Below are 19,744 nucleotides of genomic sequence, written 5' to 3'. Positions count from 1 at the left end.
TAGGTGAGAGAGCAAGACTCTGTCTCAAAACAAAAAATAAAAAGAGTCCGGGTGTGGTGGCTCTAGCCTGTAATCCCAGCACTTTGGGAGGCCAAGGTGGGCAGATCACTTGAGGTCAGGAGTTCAAGACCATCCTGGCCAACATGGTGAAATCCCATCTCTACAAAAAATACAAAAATTAGCCGGATGTGGTGGCATGCACCTATAATCCCAGCTACTCTGGAGGCTGAGGCAGGAGAATAGCTTGAACCCGGGAGGCAGAGGTTGCAGTGAGCTGAGATTGCACCACTGCACTCCAGCTTGGGTGACAGAGTGAGATTCCATCTCAAATAAATAAATAAATAAAGAGAATTTTGGTCATCATGAAGAGAAGGGAGTGGTGAAGGGTAGAGAGAGGCAGGCATGGAAGCACATTGCTAGGCAGAAGACTACTGAGGTCTCTAAGTGAGAGATGATACTGATGGTGGCATGGGGAGGAGTGAACAGATTTGGGGTACATTTTGAAGTAGAAACATTTAAGACTTGATGATGGGACAGGAGGGGGAATAAGGGAAAGAGAGGAACTGAGTGTGTTTCCTACGTTTCTGTTTGAAGCTGTTGACTTTACAGCAACTCCACAGGCAGGTATGTGACCCCATGCCCAGATGAGGAAACTGAGATGAAGTAGCTTGTCAGGGCCACATGTGGCCATATGGGGACTCCAGTTCAGATGCATCTGAGGCCAGAGCTCCTGCTCTCTTCCCTTGGCCATGTAGTGTGAGAGGGACAATTATTACAATAATTAATAACAATAAAAAAGCAAATTGCCCCAGGAAGGAGAGCTCTTTAAGCCATGTGAAAATTGCTTTTTAGACCTCGGTGAGGTTGCTTGGCAGCGAAACAGAGCACGCGGGTGAGAACGGGATCTGAAAGGGGAGATGGGTAAATGCCAGGGGCTACGTGCCAAGGCCTCTCTCCTAGCTCCCGCCCTGCTTTCCTCCGATTACTTCTGCCTTTTAGGTCTGGGAGCCGGGCAGGAGGAGATGGGAAACCCTCCAATTCTCCTCTTCAGTCATTTGTTTGGGAGCAGCTCTGAGAGGCTGAGGATGGGAAGCAGGACAGTGAGGATAAGAGGGAGCATTGCTGGCCCAGATGGGGCTTTGGGAGACCTTGGCTTTGGTAGTGCAAGCACTCCCCAAGGCACCTTTAAATGAGCTTGAGTTTCAGAGTTCAGAGTTCAAATTTCTGCATGCCTTTTGACAAGCCGGTGACACCAGGCACATCACTCAGCCTCAGTGGCCTTGCCTATAGAATGGGAGCAAAGTCTACTTTCTGGCGTTGATATGGAATGTAAATAGAGTGTCACAGGCTAGGTACATAACAAAGGACTTGGCACAGATTATATACTTGATGGGTGTCATCTCTCTCCCACCCCGTTTGCCAGATGTTTATGGTGAATTGCTCTATGCAGAAATGGGGTGATGCTGGTCAGTACCTCAGGGGCCTCTGTGGGACCATTAGGATTCCTGTTGTTGTTGTTTTGTTTTTTTGTTTTTGCAATTCCTACACTCAACTTTCTCAACTTTTTTTTTTTTTGAGACGGATCCTCACTCTGTCGCCCAGGCTGGAATGCAGTGGTGCGATCTCGGCTCACTGCAACCTCTGCTTCCTGGGTTCAAGCGATTCTCCTGCCTCAACCTCCCAAATAGCTGGGACTACAGGTGTCCACCGCCATGCCTGGATAATTTTGTATTTTAGGAGAGACTGGGTTTCACCATATTGGTCAGGCTGGTTTCGAACTCCTGACCTCAGGTGATCCACCTGCCTCAGCCTCCCAAAGTGCTGGGATTACAAGTGTGAGCCACCGTGCCCAGCCTTCTGTTTCTTTTATTTATGTATATATATATATATTTTTTGATACAGGGTCTCGCTCTGTCACCCAGGCTGGAGTGCAGTGGTGTGATCACAGCTCTCTGCAGCCTTGACCTCCTGGGCTCAAGAGATCCTCCCACCCCAGCCTTTTGAGTAGCTGGGACTGCAGATGCACACCACCACACCCAGCTAATTTTGTTTATTTTTTGTAGAGACAGGGTCTCCCTATATTGCCCACGCTGGTCTCAAACTCCTGGCCTCAAGCGATCCTCCTGCCTCAGCCTCCCAAAGTGTTGGGATTATAGGTGTGAGCCACCAGGCCCAGCCAGGATTCCTGTTTCTACCTGACCTTGGCTCTCCTGTCCCCACTCTCTCCTCAAGGAAGGCTGTACAACCAGTGGGCAGTGGTGGGCAAGGGTAGTAGGACTTGGGTCCTGCTAAAGCCAAGCTTTAGGGAGCGGAGAGGGGAGAATATGGAGCATTCTTAGGTGCCATCTTCATTCTCCACAGGCCTTTATTGAGCACTTATTGTATGCCAGGCATTGCATTGCAACTTACTATGTGAGTTTAATCTCAGAAAACTCCTGGGAGGGTGGGACTGTTATCACCCCTTCTTTACACATGGGAATACTGATGCACAGAGAAGCTAAGTGACATGCCAGAGGCCATAGAGCAAGTAAGGGACAGAGTTGGGTGTTGCATCCAGAGAGGAAGCTTGAAGTCTATGCTCTTAATGCCCCTACTTTTCACCCAAGGTTGGAGGGATGCTTAGGGTGAGTTGTTGGGAGGAAGACAAACCATCTTTTCTTGACCTTTTTAGACTCGTGAATGTCTTTGGGTATCTAATGAAAGCTCTCCAGAAGAATGTATCCATATGTATGGTAGCCATATATACCAATATGCCATACTTTGCATATTGGGGACCCATGACCTCCATTAGGGGTCCTGCTGCAGGAAAATGTTTCTTTCTATGCTGCAGCCAAAGCCTTTGCTCAGTGCATTGATGCAGCACTAATGGGCTTTGTTTAGAGACAACCAGGGATGGTCAGTTCACCCAGCATCTCAGTTCAAGAGCAAACATGTCTCCTCTCTGGCTGAGGATTCCCTGAGGCAGAGGCTATGTCTCCTGGTCAGACTGGGCTCCCTGAGGGCAGGGTTGTGTCTCCCTCTCAGACTGGTACACCCCAGCCTCTACGCATACCTTTCTTTCTTTCTTTCTTTCTTTTTTTTTTTCGGTTTGTTGTTGTTTTGGAGATGAGATCTCACTGTGTTGCCCAGGCTAGTCTCGAACTCCTGAGTTCAAGTGATCCTCCCTCCTTGGCCTCCTGAGTAGCTAAGACTATATGTACCCAGCCTCTTTCTTAAGTCCCCCCAGATGGGAAGTGTTACCCTGTGGCCCCTCTTTTAGCACCTGCCAGGGGCTCTCATTTTGCCCTTCCAGTGCTTTCTGTCCTTGCTGTGGCCTTGGAGACTTCTGACCTCACAGTCCAGTGAATGACCGTTTTCTCACTGCCAGTGAATTGGAAATGGTTCCTCAAGGGTAAGCGGGGAGGAGAGGGGCTCTTGGCTCTGCTTCCTTGGCCTTGATTTAAGGGACAAAAGGAGCCAGGCTCCAGGCTGCTGTGCAGACAGCGGAAGGGTTGTATGCTCTTTAAAAAAAAAAATACGTTTTTCCGGTTAAAAAAAATTTCTCTTTGTGCTCTCCAAAGACAGAAAGTGGAGAAAAAGTACTTGTGGTCTGGTCTTGTCTGTGCCCTGGTGTCTCGGGCCCTTCCTCAGGGCGGAAGACCCGGTTTCCTACCCCAGGCTTTTGGCTGTGTGCCTGTGGGCAGGTGACTCGCTGACCCTGGGGCTGGAAGTCCTCGGTGGATCAGGGTGAGGATCAGTGGGGGAAGGAGCTTTACCTCAAAGAACCTTCTGGTGCTGCACATGTGTGTGGTGTTGTCTGTGACTTTGCAGTGGGAGAAACTGAGGCCCTAAGAGACAGTGTCTCAACGTGGTATTTGGACGGCTGCCATCAGAGACATAATAGTGGGATATCTGGGGGGCACTTGTGTAAACATAGCTTCTGGAGCCCTGCTTCAGACCTACACAGCCAGACTCTGGGAACAGAGCCGAGGAACTGCCATTTTATACCCGAAGGCAGGGGTGAGCCCCAGAAGTGCGAGGCCCATTGTTCATGGGGAGAAGCCACCTGTCCAAAGCCAAGATAGGAGGTTTGGCAGGCCCTGAGGCTTCTGTCTGGACAGGCAGTTAGGGAGAGGGATGGATGGAGGCACGTGTGGACAAGGTGTGGGATTAGAGAGAGTGTAGGGTGCAGGGACCTAGGTGAGAGGCAGAAGGCCCTCGAGGCTGAGAGTGGGGAATGGAAGGGAGGCTGAAGAGGGGCTGAGTTGGGGAAGGGACTCAGAAGGGAGCCCTGGAAGTGTGTTGAGGCGGGCTTCTTCCTTGGACCTGCGAGGGTGGAGGTTGCTTGTGCTGTGCTTGTCACCAAGTGTGCCTGAGCATCCACCGGGAGAGTGACGGCTCCGCTCAGCACCAGGCTGAGGACGGCTGACCTCTCTGACAAGGCTGATGAGGCCCCAGGTGCTCCACATATCGAATCTCCACAGCAGCCCTGAACTATTTTTACTCCCCCCACCCCGCTTTACAGATAGGGAAACTGAGGCACAAGGTGAGCAAACCCAGCTTGTCTAACTGCAGAGCCCATGCACTTAACTACTACATGCCACAGCTGAGAGGAAGTGCAAGGCGCTGTCCCTGAGCTTGACCGTGCGCCACCCAGGTGGGGAGACAGAGGCTTCACTCACTCATCTGGCCATTCTTTTTGGTCGTCCTTCATCCATCCAGCTTGCCAGGCCACTACTCTGACTCAGGTGCTAGGCTGGCCTGTGGTAGGGTGGGGAACCCTGCCGTGGACGCATGCACAGCCCGTGTGAGAGACAGATACACCCATGATTTTGCAACCGAGCGTGTACAGAGTATGTAATGGGGTCCTACAAGTCACAGGGCTGCACACTACAGGCCAGAGAGCGCTCAGGGGAGAGGAGAGGAAGTAGCTGTCCATCAGTGTCCAGGAAAGGCAAAACTGAGGAAGGATAGGAATAGTCTGGAAGGATGACAAGAATAATTTCAGGAGAGTGGAGGAAACAGGGTTTGCTTTATCCTTGGGTGCTGGTTGCCAGGGTGACCCATGTTGCAGGACTCGGTGAGGGTCTTGAGGTCACTGGGCAAGGAGCCAGGTGGTTAGACTCTGTTTCTTAGTCTAGCTGTGTGCCTCTAGCCCACCTGGGAAGTGGGCAGGACCAGGAAAAGCCCCATTTACTTGTCTGATAAGACCTCCCCCTCCCACCCCCCATAACACATGCGCGCAAGCACACACACACACGCACGCACGCACACACACACGCGCACGCATGCACACACACAGGCGCACGCACGCACACAAACACACACATGTATCTAGGCTGACATCCAGGGTCTCACTTTCTCCCTAGCCTGGATATGACCAGACCCGAGTTCTAGAGCCACACTTGGAGGAGACCTAGACCTTGGAGGAGTCCAGTGTTGCCCTTCGGAGTCTCACAGTCCTGATTTGTAAAGGAGTTGGGAAAGGTGACCTCAGAGGTCCTCTCCAGCTTGAACATTCGAGGATTTTATGTCATTGCTGAATTTCATTATAGAATTCAAAGATAAACCTAAAGCGCTTGCTTTAGTAGAGAAGTCCCCCTCCTCCTTACCACTTTCAGCTCCTCACTGTGCCTCAGGTTCCACTACTGCAGAGTCATCTTTGGTCTCAAGGCATTTGTCCTTTGTTTAAATCAGGATAGACACCCCTACCCCCAAATTTAGCACACTTCAGGATGAGAATGTAGGCCCAGGGATGTCAGCCCGCCTCAGTGTGAATGATTGTATGTAGAAGTGGTGTCTTCGGAGACACTGTAGAGTAGAGCTGTCTCCAGGGTGAGTGAAGTAGCAGCCCCTGCTGCCAACTTCTCAGAGCTGCCTTGTGTGTCATTCATCTGATGCTGTCTGTGCAGGGCTGGGAGGTTTATCAGATGGTTTCCAGAGTGACAGCTGACTGGGAGCAGGTCTGGTCTGGTGGAGGGGCTGGTTGGGGCCAGGAGAGAGGTGGTTGCCTGTGGGGTCAGGGAGGCCCAGCTGGGGGCGGCTGCCTTTGGGGAGTGGCCCCTGGATGTAGAGACTGGAGTCGGGGAGGGGTGAGAGTTCTCCAGGGACTGGTTTCCTGAAGCTGTTTGGGAATTCCTCTCTTGGGGGCATCTGTGGGAATCTGCTCAGGGACTGGAGCTGGGGGGATTCATGATTGCTATCTGGGGCTTCCCCAGGCACCAAAGGATGCCATGTGTAGGCCGCAGGTTACTGCTGCGTCTGTCTGTCTGTTGGTTGATCTTTGGCTCCCACCTTAGGGTGGGGGGCATGAGTGGTAGGGTTGATTATGGGGTCAAATTGCCAGACAGACTGTCACTGCTGAGGACTTTGGTGACAGTGACTCAGGGTAAGGCCTCCTGCTAGACCTTTCTGTCTCTACCACTGCTTGCTGTGGGCCACGGCCGCCCTTTGCCTCTCCCTGGTCTTTTGTGTCCCCATCATGGAGGAGAAAGAGGAATAGATCCTCCTCAGGGCCTCATCTAGCTCTGACATTTGTTTGTTTTGTTTTGTTGTTGTTGTTGCTGTTGCTGTTTTGAGAAAGGCTGGAGTGCAGTGGTGTGGTCTCAGCTCACTGCAACCTCCATCTCCCCGGTTCAAGTGATTCTCCTGCCTCAGGCTCCTAAGTAGTTGGGATTACAGGTGCATACCACCACGCCAGGCTAATTTTGTATTTTTAGTAGAGATGCGTTTCACCATGTTGGCCAGGCTGGTCTCGAACTCCTAACCTCAAGTGATCCACCTGCCTCAGCCTCCCAAAGGGCTGGGATTACAGGCGTGAGCCACTGTGCCTGGCCTAGCTCTGATATTTGAAGTTGGCTTTCACGAAGCAACACAGACCAGTGTTGACTGTTTCTTTTCTCTGGAAAGCAGTTCAAGTGGCAGGGGCACCTGTTGGGGGGTTTGGGAGTGGAGAAGGAAGGTGACGAGATCCCTTGGACCTCTGGAAGGGAGGCAAGACAAGGCTGAGATGGTTGGGAAAAGAACCAAGACTTGAGGGCAGTGTTGGCAGGAGCGGCCACACAGGCAGGAAGGGCTTGCCTGGCAGCTCGCCAGGGGAGCAGGGAAGGGGAGACCTGGTCAGCATGGAATGCATTCATGGGTAGGTCTCCTAGCGGCTCCTGGGGCTCAGTCCCTCTAGGACTTCGGAGAGACTGTAGGGCAGAGCTGTCTCTGGGGTGAGTGAAGAAGCTGAGCAGTTCGTCCTCCAGCACCTTCCTGTTGGTTGAGTGCTGCCCTTTGGGAGCATAAACTTTCCAGCTCTTTCAGACAGCCTGCCTGAGAAAGCCCTCAGGCGAGAAATAGACACAAGAGGAAACCATGGGTGTGTACAGGAACTGTGAGGGCTGAGGGGATCCAGGCAGGGCATCAACAGCCTTCAAGACTGATACTACCGGCTCGTTGCACTGATGAGGAAACAGGCTGAGAGAGGTCGAATGACTTCCCGGCCAGAGACTGCGTTTCCACTGGGATGTGTTGCTTCCTGACAGCAGCAGGTCACTGTGAAACGAGGGATACCAGATGCGCAGGATGTAGGCACTTCCCCTCCACTTCCACATCTGTAAGATGGGACAACGCCTGCCCAGGACCAACCTTGAAGGGCAGCATGAGAATCGGGGAGCTCATGTTTGTAAAACAGCGCACTGCCTGACCCGTCACCGGGACTCAGTAAGTGGGAGCCTTTATTGCATGGAGGCAGGACAATGGGAACTTAGCACCTGTTGAAAGACAGTTCTGTCCCCAAATGTTGTGTCCATCATCTTGCTGCTGTGCCGTCCAGTCTGATTATCAGAGCCATGGATTAGCCTTAGTCCCGGTCTTGACCACAGAAGGACGTTATCCAAATGAGTCTACTTCCCCTGGGAGGTGTAATTCATTAATCCATCAGCACAGATGAGACCATCGAATAAACTGGCTGTAAGTAGAGCCTTGAGAAAATGGGAGACTAGATGGATATGTTCTGTTGCTTTATTTTATTTTTTTGAGAAGCAGAGAAGTGATTAAAGGAGAGCTTCCAGAAAGGGCTAAGACACTGGGCAGTTTGGGAAATCGCCCCATGGTGAGAGGCTGTGTGACACAGGGCACCAGGGCCAGGGCACCTACCTGGAGCGCTTGTGGTGATGATGGAGGTGGGAGGTAGGGAGCTCTGCACACCTTAGGCCGGTGAGCTGAGGAGCCTCCAGGGCCTGCCCAGTGCCTGGCTTTTAATGAAGTCTAATAAACGATTGTGGAACTCTTTTGCTTGAGGCAGGCCAGAGGCAGCCTCCAGGTCTCAGTAACAGCCTGAATCCCTTGAGGTCACCTCCTCTCAGCTGGCCGTGCTAACCCCTCCTCTCTCCCCCTCTTTCAGGAACCTCTTGGACAAAGACATGTTTTCCAAGTCCGACCCACGTAAGTCCTGCTCTGACAGTAAGAACGGTAACAATAATAGTGACAACGCTATGACTAATTACAGCGGCAATGCTTGGGCCCTTACTAAGTGCTAACCATGTGCCAGGCGCCGTTCAAAGTATGTCAAGCCTGTTTAATGTTTCGCCCATAGTGTCTGAGAAAGATAACTGCGGAGATTTGACCGTTCCCAGCCCACACGCTTGTGAAGCCTCAACACAACAGAGCAGGCTGGGAGGAGCTGGAGGTCTGGGGCCACAGGGTCCCAGAGAAACCAGTATGCCTAAAAGCTCCAATTGGCTGGCGAGTGATCTGGTGGGATGAGCACTGACTTTGGAGTTTCCAGGTTCTAGCCTTGAGCAGTGCCACCCAAGTGTGTGACCTGGATAGGTCTTTGGCCACCTCTGAGCCTGTTTTCCCATCTGTAAAGTGGGGCTGATGATAATCAGAGGCCTCATGAAACTGCTCTGGGCTGTAAAGGAGCAATGTGGGTTTCTGATGTTCTCCCCCACCACACCTCTGCCTGTCCTCCATCACGCCCACCTGTCTACCTGCCTCACACTTCAGACCCTTGCTGTGGCCTAGAGGCCAATGGCCCCGAGCCTCCTCCTAAAGGTTGCCCCTTCCAGGCGCACCTAGTCTCCCTTCTCCAACGCAACCCCTGTGAATTGGTGCATCTAGAACCCTGTCCAGGCTTGGGGGGCCAGATTCCTAGACTCACTCACCAAGATCTCAGTCACCCCAGGAGACACCCTCTACCCCTACCCAGATCCAATAGTGCTACCCAGGCTGGGTCTGCTGAGCGCCTGCCCATCCAGGATCCTTTTCATCTGGGACCCCTCCTTTCTCTTGGCCTGAGGTATTAATCCATTGTTTCTCCTCTCCCCACAGTGTGCGTCATGTATACCCAAGGGATGGAGAACAAGCAGTGGCGGGAGGTAGGTGCAGTCCCTTCCCACACCAGAAACACCAGCTTGTTCCTGTCTGTCTGCCTGTCTGACTCTAATTCGGGAGCAATTTCCCTGACATGTTTCTAACTGCAGCATCTAAGCCCTGCTGAAGGCTAGCAAGGTATGCAAACCATGGAGTCCCATCCCTGTTGTTGCATGAAGAGACTGAAGACGGAGGGAATGGTTCCTGCCCTCAGGAAGCCCCAGTCTGAGGGGAGACATAGCCATGTCCTCAGGGAGTCCCAGTCTCAGGGAGACGCAGAAGGAGTCCGTGCCCATTAAGAGCTAGTGTGCTGGCTGGAGGCATGAGTGCAGCTTCTAGCACCAGGCCTCATCCACAGCAACCTTCCTTCCCACGGTTTCTGACTAAGGTGAGCGTGGCTTCAGTGAAGTGACTTCCCTGCTCAGAAAATTTTGTTGACTCCCTTCTGCATTGAATCAAGTCCCAGCTCCAAAACCCACCCTGGCTTCCAAAACACACCCCAACCCAGGACGATGCCCTTTGCCAGACTCATCTCATTTCCAATTCCCTCCCCACCCCCACTCCATGTGCCTTTTGTCCCTTGTAACAGGGAGTAGGGGGAGAGGGCTGACTTTAAAGGGCCCACTCCCAAGAATGGCAGGGACATTTATGAGGTGAATGGGGTCTCCTAGATACCCTCACTCTATTCCCCACCCCACGGCCAGAGGAATCCTATTAAAACCCAGGTCAAATTCTGTCTCTTTTCTGCTCAGAGTCTTCCCGTGGCTCCCATCACGCAAAACCACTGTGCCTTCATGGCCCCCCAGTCCCCACACGCTGTGACTTCCTTTCCCTGCTGACCTAATCTCCTGACGCTGAGCCCCTCTCCACTCCACTCCAGTCACACGGCCCCTCCCGCCGCAGGGCCTTTTCACCTGCTCTTCCTTTTTCCTGGAGTGCTCTTTTCCCGCATGGCTTAGTGGCCCTTCCATGCTTCCCTAAGGTTTTAACTCAGATGTCACCCTGTGGAGGCCTCCTCTGGCCACCCTGTCTGACGTTCCAACCTTCCAACACTTCTTATTCCTCTTAACTGGTTTTCATTTGAGACAGGGTCTTCCTCTGTCGCCTAGGCTGGAGTGTAGTGGTGTGATCACGACTCACTGCAGCTTCAAACTCTTGGGCTCAAATGATCCTCCGGCCTCAGCTTCGGGTATTTAGGACTGCAGGCACATGCCACCATGCCTGGCTAATTAAAAAAACATTTTTTTTTTCTTTTGTAGATATGAGGTCTCAGCATGTGTCCAGGCTGGTCTGGAACTCCTGGACTCAAGCAATCCTCCTGCCTTTGCCTCCCAAACTGCTGGGATTACAGACATATGCCACTCTGCCAGGCTACTTATTTATCTTGTTTGTCATGTTGTCATGTGTCAGCTCCATGAGGGCAGAGATTTTCATCTGCTTTATTCACAACTACATTCGGAGCACCTAGAACAGTCCAGCAGACAGTAGGTGCTTAATACATGGTTGTTTAAAAAATGAATGGATTAGGAATTAGCCAGGCGTGGTGGCGCGTGCCTACAGTCCCAGCTATTTGGGAAGCTGAGGCAGGAGAATTGCTTGAACCCAGGAGGCGGAGGTTGCAGTGAGCCGAGATCGAACCACTGCACTCCAGCCTGGGTGACAGAGCGAGATTCCATCTCAAAAAAAAAAAAAAAAAAAAAAAAGAATGGATTAGGAAAGGGAGCTGGGCCTACAGAGGCTGACAAGGCCATGGTGGCTGTTGCCACATTGCTACCTCTGCCTCCTCCCTCCCTCACTGAGTTCTCGCGGGAGAATGTTTTCAGGTGGAAAGAGGAAACAGAGGAAGGGGAACTAGGTGAGGATGCGGGGTCATGGGAGCCTCTAGCTCCTGTTTGAACAACAAAATCTCCCTCCTTTCTCTTGGAGAAGAGGATCTGGCTGAGCAAGGACAAGGTTGAAGTCCAGGAGGTGAGGGGCCGAGGGAGGAATGTTGTTTTCTTCCACGGTGGGAGGTGGGGTGCGCTTGCTGGGCGGCAGAGCTGACGCCGGCTTGCAGGGGCCTTCATGGCTGCCTGAGCTGGCTGGAGATTGCACTTCCTCCAGGTGATCAGAAGAGGCACGAGAATGGGAGGAGAGGTGATTTACCCAAAGGTGTGGCCCTATTGGCCTTGGCAGCCCCACCCCATGCCCATCTCCACTGACTCCTGGGAGGGAGGCTGGTGGGCTCCTGTTAGAGACTCTGCCTGGGCTCTCCACTAAGAGATGGGTAGGAGGCAGCTGTGAAGAACAGAAGGATGCAGGCTTGTCCCCAGGGTCCAAGAAAAGGGGAAGGGAGGGGGACAGTGCACGAAATGACCGATGCCGAGAGCCTGAGGGTGAGGAGGCCTTCCCAGACTTAATAAAGGCTTAATAAAGTCTTAAATCAAGTCTGAGTGACACTTCAGTAACCCAGGCTTTGTTAATGAATTTCCCTTCTTCGTTGGTGGACTGGCTGGAACTGTCTCCCTCTGCCCCCGGTCCCCAGACTTGGTGGGACCAAGAGGCTGAAAGGGGTGAAGTTTATTCATGAAACGTGTGGGAAGTTCATCTGTAAAACAAATAAAAAAAAGAAAGAAAGAAAACATGTGGAGGCCGGGCTCAGTGGCTCACGCCTGTAGTCCTAGCACTGTGGGAGGCAGAGGTGGGTGGATCACTTGAGGTCAGGAATTCAGGACTAGCCTGGACAACATGGAGAAAACCCATCTCTACTAAAAATACAAAAATTAGCTGGATGTGGCCCATGCCTGTAGTTCCAGCTACTTGGGAGGCTGAGGCAGGAGAATTGCTTGAACCCGGGAGGCAGAGGTTGCAGTGAGCTGAGATCGCGCCACGGCACTCCAGCCTGGGCGACAGAGCAAGATTCTTCTCAAAGCAAAAACATTGCCATTGCACCTGTAATCCCAGCTACTCGGGAGACTGAGACATGAGAATCGCTTGAACCCGAGAGGCAGAGGTTGCAGTGAGACAAGATCGCGCCACTGCACTCCAGCCTGAGTGACAGAGTGGGATCCTGTCTCAGAAAAGCAAAAAACAAAACAAAAAAAATGTGGGAAATATTTCCACAGGGGCTGGGCTAAAGTTTACTATTCCACCCTGTCCAAGAGTCTATGCCAATTAAAGCATAAACCAGATTGCTAGGGAAACATTTAGCCTGCTTAAGTGAACTACTTACTTTTGAGGCCTTTTGGCTGCGCTTCATAGAAACCAGGAATGTGTTAATGTCTTCGTGATTCTTGAAGGAAAGTCTGGAAGGGCTCTTCAGAAGGGCACTCTTTGGTGAGCCATTAATTACATTCTGTAATTGAGAGCTGTCTCCATTTGGTTGAGGGTTTCTAATTATCCAAGTCACATCTTGTTACTACCCCCACCGCAGGGTGGAGTAGAGGCCAGACCGGTGGCCTTGGTGTGGAATACACCTGTGCTTGCTCCTGACTCCAGCCTTTTCTGGAGGTGGGACCTAGAGCAAGTTACTTAACCTCTCTGCACCTCAGTTTCCACATCTGGCATCAGAAGGTAACTCCTACCTTATAGGCCTGTAGTGAGGGTGAAACGAGATGACGGAAGTAAAGTGCCTTGGTGCATGGTCAGTGCTTAGTAAATATTCATTATACAGCATCATCCAAAGTGTTTGGGGCCTTGCTAGTTGCTCTTCTCATCTCAGTTAGTATTTGCAACAGGAAGCATTTATGAAGTGCCAGGCAATATACCAGGGGCTGGGGAAGATAGGGAGATGGGTCAAAAGAACAGAGCATCACCAAATGTATGAATTGGAACTAGATATGCAGCCTGGGAGGGGAGACGCATGTGGATGAACAATCCTAAAAGGAAACGGTGAGGAGGGAAGTATGGATGGAAGAAAATGGGAATTCAGGGAGGGAAAGTCGCAGCCGGAAGGCCACATTCAACTAAGGCATTTTGACAGGTCATTTGGATTTTTTTTTAATGGAATTTGAGCCCAAACACAAGCCATTTGCCTGGGGTGCATGATGTGGAGCAGAGGAGGTATGGGTTGGAAGGAACTTTCAAGATCATCTGGCTCAACCTCCTCATTCTACAGATGGGGCTGGACTGGCCTCAGTCTGCGGAGAAGCTGAGTTGAGCTCGGTTTCAGGTTTCAGTGATGTGCGAAGACAAAACCCAGGGGCCCAGTAGCATCCTGCACTGTTGAGGGATGTAATAAAGGGGTGGATAGGGTTCAAGGAAATCAATGAAAGATGGTGAGTCTCAAGGGTAGCAATAAGAGGGAGCCATTACCACTCCAGGCCTGGGGAGGAAGGGGAATCCTGGTTTCTGGAACCCCAAGGGACTTCCAAACGGGACCAGGAGCCCCAGTGGAGGGACGTAGTCAACTCAGGCAACCTCACTCTCTTCCTGCCTCCTATCTCCTGCTGGTGTCTCCCATTGGTGGAACCTCACTAGGAGACCTAGGGCCAACAGATCACTGGGGCAGTCAACTTGGGTCAGCCTTCCTGGGCACAGAGCAGTGTGGGGAAAGGCTGGGAGTGGAACCAGAGGGGCCAACGGAGGCTGTGCAGCACAGACAGAGGAGCATGGCTGGTGTTCAGGATGTGAGGCTTGCAAGATAGAGGAAGAGTCAATACAGGGAGTTCATGGATGTCAGGCTGAGGACAGCTGGAGTTGTAGAGTGAGAATATCAGAACAGAAGGGTCTGTAAAAATCAAGGAGGCTGACCTCATTTATGAGAGGTGAGCAGGACCCATGCCCAGACTCCAGGAGTGAAGATGGCAGAGCTCAGCCACATGGGCCACCCCGAGGGCACATGCTGTTTCACACAGCTTTATTTATTTATTTATTTATTTATTTATTTATTTATTTATTTATTTTTGAGTGGAGTTTCACTCTTTTTGCCCAGGCTGGAGTGCAACAGCATGATCTCGGCTCACTGCAACCTCTGCCTCCCAGGTTCAAATGATTCTCCTGCCTCAGCCTCCCGGGTAGCTGGGATTACAGCTGTGCACCACCATGCTCAGCTAATTTTATATTTTTAGTAGAGACGGGGTTTCACCATCTTGGCCGGGCTGGTCTTGAAATACCTCAGATGATCCATCTGCCTCAGCCTCCCAAAGTGCTGGGATTACAGGTGTGAGCCACCACACCCGGCCTTCACACAGCTTTTTGTGGAGAAAGGAAGATGCATTTAAACACACTGGGGATAGCCTAGCCAACATGGCAAAACCCCGTCCCTACTGAAAATATAAAAATTGGACAGGCATGGTGACGTACACTTGTGGTCCCAGCTACTTGGGAGGCTGAGTCAGGAGAATCGCTTGAACCCAGGAGACAGAGGTTGCAGTAATCCTAGATTGCACCACTGCTCTCCAGCCTGGGCAACAGAACACGACCCTGTCTTGAAAGCAAACAAACAAGCATACTGGGGATGGGAGAGGGGCTGTCATTCCTTGCTTGATTCTCTGTGCGACCCACAGAGGAAAGTATCAGAAATGGAGAATTAAAGAAAAGTCCAGATTGTCTCTATGGCACTGCCCCTGGATGGAAGACTGCCCTTGCAAATGAACAGGAACCATTCCCGCCACTCCTCCATCTAGTTCATTGCCCTTCAGGAACAAATCACCTCTCTGTTACCACAATCTTGGCCGAGAAATAATAATGCTGTGATCAGAGGGGGAGTCAAGTGCAGGCACAGCACTTTCTCTGTAGTGGGGTTTGCATGAGGCTGCAGATAAGCCAATCCCGGGAGGGATGAAATCTGCTCTTGTGGCCCCTGGCTGCCGGCTTTCAGCTGGTTTTAACCATTTGGATCATTTTTATGCCTTCTGAGAAAACTCCATCTTCCCAGCACCTAAATATGTCACCACATTTCATGAAAATTGACTCAAGATGTAATTTTAGCCTAGAAAATCAAGCACTGTTTGCATCAAGGCGGTCCAGGGCCTGCTGCATGTCCTGGGGAAGGCAGGATGGCCAGGTGGGAAGAGTCCCAGAAATGCTCTCACTGGGAAGAGGGACACGAGAGGGAACCCCTCTAGGTTCCCCATTTGAAAAGTGGGTATGGAGATCCCTACCCCTCCCTCACCAGGCTGCTGTCTTGGCTGAGGGCCTGTTGGAAAAAGAAATGGGAATCACAGAATCTTAGGGTGTCCGGCAGATCACCCCATACCACTGCAGTCATGTGGCCCCAGCCACCACACCCACGTGTCCCTGCCAAAGCGCTCAGTCTCTTTTTTGAGCAAAATTATCCTGTTTAACTTTTCACCAGCAGCTGAGATTGATGGTTCATCTCTAAATATTCTGAACCATCTTCCTCCAGGCAACTAGACGTGTGTCTTCACGTAACCTTGATGCTGCGAGCATGTGTTGGACACCGTCTCAGTCTGTTCAGGCTGCTATAACAAAAATACCATAAACTGGGTAGCTTATGACCAACAGAAATTTATTTGCACAGTTCTGGAGGCCAGGAAGTCCAATATCAAGGCACCAGCAAATTCAATGTCTGGTGAGGGCCGGTTCCATCTTGCTGTGTCCTCACATGGTGGGAGGGATGAACACACTCTAATCCCATTCATGAGGGCTCTGCCCTCCTGACCTAATCACCTCCCCAAAGTCTCACCTCTGAATACCATCACAGTGAGGTAAGAATTTCAACATAAATTTCGGAGGGACACAAACATTCAGACTACAGCAGCACCTACTATGTGCTGGGGGATGAATGCTGGGGGTGCAAAGGGGGACCAGACACTGCCTGCAACCGGAGGAGCTCACTTTCAACCCAGGGAGATGATACCAACAACAGTAATGATAATGGCAAACACACGACAGTAATGTGCCAGACACTGTTCCGTTCTTTTTGAGATGGCATCTTGCTATGTTGCCCAGGCTGGAGTACAATGGCACAATCACTGCGCACTGCAACCTCCACCTCCCGGGTTCAAGCGATTCTCCTGCCTCAGCCTCCTGAGTAGCTGGGATTACAGGCGTGCGCCACCACGCCTGACTAATTTTGTATTTTTAGTAGAGATGGGGTTGGTTTCAGGCTGGTCTTGAACTCCTGACCTCCAGTGATTCACCTGCCTAGGCCTCCCAAAGTGTTGGGATTGCAGGCGTGAGCCACTGTGCCCAACCATAGACACTGTTCTAAGTACTTTACCTGCATTAACTCAATGAATCCTCACAACAGTCCTATGAAGGAGGTATTATTATTATTGGCCCTATTTGACAGAGGAGGAAACTGAGGCTTTTTATATCACCATTTCCTGTCCCTTTACCAACCTGAGCACTCGTCCTGGACAGCATGTGTCCCCGCCATCCCCTTCTGCAGCCCAGAGCATCATGGGCTGGCTCCTTCCACACAGGGGCTCGCCCTAGATCATCACTGTCCTCCCTGCTGGCCTCTGCATGTTATGTGTCTGCTTCTGAGGATTGCACATCTAGCGACACTACCCGGTATCCCACTGATCTTTTGGCAGGTGTTTTTGACTTAATTCATATTGAGTTTGGGGACTTCTGTATCTTTCTCCATGAGTTGCTGTCCAAATAGCATTGCCAAGTTCCCTACCTCAGACTTGGTGATGAGTTTTTGAACCTAAATCTGTGATTTCACATTTATTGCCATCATGTGTCGTTTGTTGGATTCAGTCCGTTGTTACAGTTTATGGAGACCAAGGTGAATTACGATTGTGCATTCAGCATCTTGGTCATGCCTCTTGGTCCTGGGTCAGCTGTAGTCCTCACCCACACAGATGACAAGGAATTGAATGGGATGGAGTGCTGGGTTCCTCCACTAGAGACCTTTTCCCAGATTGACCTCAGTTTTTTAATTGATCTTTGGGGTAGGTCGTTCAGTTACCTATGTGCTGTATTTTCCCATTTGGCGCCTAAAGACATCATGAATAACAGTCAAATGTATTTGTCAGATAAGGCCTGAACTTGATGTCCAAAACCCTGGGTTTTCATACCAGCTCTGACATTTACTAACTGTGTGACCTAGGTGAGTTATTCATCTTCTCAAGTCTCAGCTTACTAATCTATAAAATGAGGCTGAGAGACCTTCGTGGATAGACTAAGGTAATGCTTGTGAAAATGCCTGGAAATATTAACTGCAATGTACAGTCGACCTGGGCTCTCCATAACAGTGGGAAAGGCCACCCTTGGAGGTCCTGTGAACTAAGCCAACCCTGGTGGCACTGGAGCAGCAGCCTGAGTGGTGCCATGCATCATTCGAGGGGCAGGGTGTTCTAGGTGGAGGGAACAGCAAGTGCAAAGGCCCTGAGGCGGGAGCAAGCTTACAGCATTTCAAGGACAAAAAGAAGGCTGGTGTAGTTTGAGTGGTATGAACAATGAAGACAGTGGGCAATAAAGTCACAGAGGTCATCAGTTTCAGATCCTGTAGAGGCCATAGAAAGAGTTCCAATACTGATCTAAGTGTGATGCTAAGCTATTTGAAGGTTTTATTTTGTTTTGTTTGAGATGGAGTCTTGCTCTGTTGCCCAGGCTGGAGGGTAGTGGCTCGATCACGGCTCACTGAAACCTCTTCCTCCCGGGTTCAAGCGATTCTCATGCCTCAGCCTCCCAAGTAGCTGGGACTATAGGCATGCGCCACCATGCCCGGCTAATTTTTGTATTTTTAGTAGAGGCGGAGTTTCACCATGTTGGGCAGGCTGGTCTTAAACTCCTGACCTCAGGTGATCCTCCCACCTCAGTATCCCAAAGTGCTGGGATTACAGGTGTGAGCCACCACGCCTGGCCTATTTAAGGGTTTTAAGCAGGGGAGTGATGCAGCCTGGTTTATGTTTTAGAAAGACCACCCTGGCCACTGTGTGCAGAGTGGACTGCAGGGGAAAGGGCAGAAGCAGGAAGATCATTTGCAGTCTTGTGGAGGTTTTGGAATAAGACTGTGGTGGGCAAGGACACTGGGGATCCAGTTTGTTCAATGCCAAGAGTTTAAATCTGAAATGAAATAGCCTTCTGCCTGCCAGGCCTTGAGCCCAATTTAGGCTCCCTGTTGACCTGGCCTTGGTCATTCCACACAGACCATAATCTAAAGATATAAAGGAATGAGTGGACCATCAGCATTGCTAAGGCACAAAGCGGAAGGCAGGCCTCTCTAAGAGGTGGACTCCAAGGCAAGCTTGGGGTTGTCTTTCTGGACTCTCCCCTTTTTGAAGAGAAGTCTGCCTCTGCAAAGAGAGGTCCCTCCTGAGGCTTAGGTCACTTGGAAAGCCTTTAGTGGCCTTTGCTTTTGTCATGCAGCTGAATTTTCAGGGCTCTGACTCCCCGTGATCAGGGTTAGGCAGTCCAGGGCCAAAGCTTTACTTTAGGGACTAGATGGGTCTATGGGCACCAACTCACAGTCTTAGGGTTAGGGCTTTAAAACCGGCTTTGGCACAGTGAGGTGTTGTCTGGGATGTCCCTTCGAATCCTGACTTTGCCACTTTCTCCTTAACCTCTCTCTGAGCCTTAGTTTTTTTCATCAGTAAAATGGGATCCCAATGCCTGCTTAGTGGACTGTGGTAGGGACCACATGGCAGAATCACTTAGCAGTGCCTGCCTGTGCTCAGGACTTGTAAACGTTCTTTTTATTATTATACAGTACCATCAGGCAAGCTGTAAAGAGGCTGTATCCCCTTTCCTGCCCCTCCTTAAATAAGAGGGTGACTGACATGCCTTCTACCCTGTACAGTCTCCTCATCAGCAGCACCCCATTGTCTCCCTTGGCCCTCACCACACCCAGATGAGGAAGCAGAGCTCAGAGGGATCCTGGCTTCGCTCAGCAACTCAGCTAGAAAGTGGCAGAGCCGGGATGTGAATGTGGTTTTCCAAGTTGGGGTCCCTGGTTTTCTCCTCTGCCCAGGCCACTGACTTTCAAAGTAGGCTTCTCTTGTTTGTTTGTCTGTTTGTTTTTGAGACGGAGTCTCACTCTGTCGCCCAGGCTGGAGTGCAGTGACACAATCTCGGCTCACTGCAACCTCCACCTCCTGGGTCCAAGCAATTCTCCTGCCTCAGCCTCCCGAGTCGCTGGGATTACAGGCACACACCGCTACCCCTCGGCTAATTTTTGTATTTTTAGTAGAGACGGAGTTTCACCATGTTGGCCAGGCTGGTCTCAAACTGCTGAGCTCAGGAGATCCGCCTGCCTTGGCCTCCCAAAGTGCTGGGATTACAGGCATGAGCCACTGCACCCAGCCCAAAGTGTGCTTTTCTAGCCCCAGGATTTGAGGGTGGCAGCTCCAGGACCAACCGTGAATGTGTGTGTAGCCCCTGCCTCCCTGTCCTCCTTCAAGCAGAGGTGTTCATTATTTCTGTGTAGTACATTAGACATGAGCCTGAGATTTCATTTGAAGAAAGGAGTTGGCTTTTCTAGTAAACCCTGAGTTCTAGGCCAGGTCCC

General features: G+C 51.1%; 1 protein-coding gene across 5 annotated transcripts in view; it reads left to right on the top strand.

Annotated features, from left to right (window-relative positions):
• Window positions 1-19,744, top strand: part of CPNE5 (copine 5) — a 98,189-nt gene that overhangs the window by 9,226 nt on the left and 69,219 nt on the right. For 4 of the 5 annotated variants that reach the window (XM_017870110.1, XM_017870109.1, XM_017870112.1 and 1 more), the window contains exons 2-3: window positions 8,369-8,409; window positions 9,298-9,344. In XM_017870110.1, the coding sequence (XP_017725599.1) occupies window positions 8,369-8,409; window positions 9,298-9,344 (88 nt within the window). Of the gene's footprint in view, window positions 1-7,628; window positions 7,687-8,368; window positions 8,410-9,297; window positions 9,345-19,744 lie in introns of those variants that run through there. The other variant, XM_017870111.1, reaches the window with a different exon arrangement.

This window comes from Rhinopithecus bieti, unplaced genomic scaffold, assembly GCF_001698545.2.
Source record: "Rhinopithecus bieti isolate Rb0 unplaced genomic scaffold, ASM169854v2 scaffold_4553, whole genome shotgun sequence".
NCBI classification, from domain to species: domain Eukaryota; kingdom Metazoa; phylum Chordata; class Mammalia; order Primates; family Cercopithecidae; genus Rhinopithecus; species Rhinopithecus bieti.
This window is presented reverse-complemented; position numbering and strand designations above follow the sequence as displayed.